Here is a 2,564-nt window from a genome sequence, read left to right on the forward strand (position 1 = left end):
AAATTGAGACAAAGAAGGCACTCAAGCCATCTGCATCAGATAGGGCAGAGATTCAGAACAGCCACAACCTTGAACAGTTGGGTTGAATTATTTCACCAACAAAAATTCTGAGGTTTTTTTAGTTTCTGAGGTTTTTTTGTTTTAACTGCAGGTTTTTGCCTGCTGACTTTTTTAAACACAGAATGAAGGCAGAGACTTCCTATCATCCAGGCAGATCTGAAAGCCTTGGTTATCAATTAATTCCAATTGGACTTCCTTAGTACAACTGCTGGTATTTTCATGTTTATCACCAGCACAATCCAAACACACGCTATGCGATGAGAAATGTGGGGAACTGAAGGGGCAGGTGGGACCAGATGGGACTTATTCGAGGTTGCTGGGGAAGCTGGTTGGTAGCACTGCAAGGTCACTCTTTATCATCCTTGAAAGCTTACTGTGAACAGAGGGCTGTGTTACTCTGACAAGGCAAATGTTCTTCCCAGAAAGGTAAGATGGATCCAGGGAACCCAGGGCAAAAAATCTCACCTCAGCTCACCAGGTACGGTGCAAGTTTGCACAAAAGACAGTGTCAGACTCACTAATTAAAAGATTGTGACTAGGATCTGTGAGCTATATGGTGAGACATACACAATATAAGACAAACAGATTTCAGTTTTTCTATATTTGTTTTGTCTACTACTGCTGCTGCAGATTTGAAAAATCTATGACTTCAGTCACTCCTGTACTCTGTGTGCCACCATGCTCTACATGACAGTGAACATTAGGTTTCCACTTAATCAAAGTCATGGGTTTCATCAACCACTATATGCTGGGGATTTCCTTTTGTCCTTTAATTCTCTTATTCATCAGGAACACATGAAATTAAAAATCCTCTCAAAATCTATGGAAAGAAGTATAAAATGCTATAATTATTAATTTCGATTTGCAAATAATTTTTAGGACCTGAGGCAAAAATTGCAGTATTTAATGTATATATCAGTTTTTATTTCCAACAGTGATGCCCGCAGGCAACTTAGAGTACACCATAAAAAAAACATTCGCACAAATTTGCTACCACACAGTTGTATGTGTTTTTAAATCTTCTTGTTACATTTATCTCCACTTTCTCAATATTTAGTTAGGCTAAGCTCCAGAAGCAGGGTGGAGGGGAATCTTTACTATAATCACAGAGACTTGAGATTAAGCTTTAATTTGCACTGATGAGGAAAAGCAGAGGGAGGGACAGACACACAAGGAGATTTGAACAGGATCACTTACTATATTTCATTGCATATCAAGGACTTGCAACTGCTGAATAGTAATAAAACAAAATGTTTGTGGCATATTTAATCTGCTGTAAAGATAATACTGCATAACAAAATACCCTAAAATGATAATGCTGATACAGAATAAGTAGACTGCATGAAACAATCACTGTTAAAACCCAAACATCCCAAACTGGGTTCCACATATTAAATCATAATTTAAGGAGGAAAAATAAGGCAGTAATCTTTCTCCATTTTAGATATACAGCACTCACCTCTTCTCAAATCTACATTTGCCCATTGCTTACCATCCTCAGAACTCCTTGTTAGCTTACAGTAAGTAGGGAACTTAACATAAAAACTCAAGGTGGAGAAAGCCTTAACTAAGAAACTTACTTCAAGAGCAAACATTCTGTCCATCATACTTCTTGATGAGGTGGCATCAGCTACAATATGAACTTCTAGACCTCTGCCAATTAATTCCAATGCTGTTTGCTGGATGCAGACATGAGTCTATGGGGGAGAAATCAAAGGCAAAAAAACAACCAACAAACCATTACTACAAAACATGAGGAGCACAAGGCCAAATTAGAGTACATAATTAATTAGAGTTCAAACACCAATTTTTCTACCCGTGACACAACTAGGGACCTCAATGTACACTTCAAATGACAGCCAAGATCGAGTCAAGAGCCTGTAACTTACAAATGTCGTTTCAAATTTTATTATGAGACAATATAAAAGACAACATAAGAATAATTTATTCTGTAGAGGTTATCTGAGGTCTATGTAATACTAACTGAATTGTGGTTTGTTTTTTTAAATTATGGAAAGCAACACTTAATAATTTTGTAGGTCAACAAACATCACCACAAACTAGTACAAGAATGGCAAGGCACATACCTCTACTCCAAACAGGACAACACTGCGGACTCCAGGGATCTCTGCGAGTGCTGCTTCAACTTCTGGCAACACCATTGAAAATTTTGTCTTGTGAAGCACAAGTTTAGCTCCTGTTAAATCAATTTCTTGCACAGTGCTACCAAGACCTTTGGGATACTGTTCAGTTACAATGACTGGAATTCCTAAGAGCCGTGCACCTTGAAGCTGCAAGGGGGCAGGGAGGAAGACATTTTAAAAAAATTAGTAAATAACAATAATTGCAAAACTATTGTTATTACCTGAAACTTAATAATCATTAAACTATCTGCGTATAAAAGAATAGTTTACATCTGTGATCAAAACTCACTACAAGAAAAAGAAAAGCAAACATACCAGTCGTTGACCAACACTGATGATATCCCCAAAGTACTTGATGGC

At 37.5% G+C, this 2,564-nt stretch overlaps 1 protein-coding gene across 1 annotated transcript in view; it reads right to left on the minus strand.

Moving 5' to 3' along the window:
- Positions 1-2,564, minus strand: part of LOC103803657 (isochorismatase domain-containing protein 1) — a gene marked incomplete at its 5' end in the record, with an annotated part of 4,372 nt that extends 1,808 nt beyond the window's left edge. The window contains 3 exons of the mRNA XM_009076228.1: positions 1,641-1,757; positions 2,148-2,351; positions 2,520-2,564. Of these exons, the coding sequence (XP_009074476.1) occupies positions 1,641-1,757; positions 2,148-2,351; positions 2,520-2,564 (366 nt within the window). The remainder of the gene's footprint in view (positions 1-1,640; positions 1,758-2,147; positions 2,352-2,519) is intronic.

The sequence above is a fragment of the Acanthisitta chloris genome, unplaced genomic scaffold (assembly GCF_000695815.1).
Source record: "Acanthisitta chloris isolate BGI_N310 unplaced genomic scaffold, ASM69581v1 scaffold18186, whole genome shotgun sequence".
Taxonomy (NCBI): Eukaryota; Metazoa; Chordata; class Aves; order Passeriformes; family Acanthisittidae; genus Acanthisitta; species Acanthisitta chloris.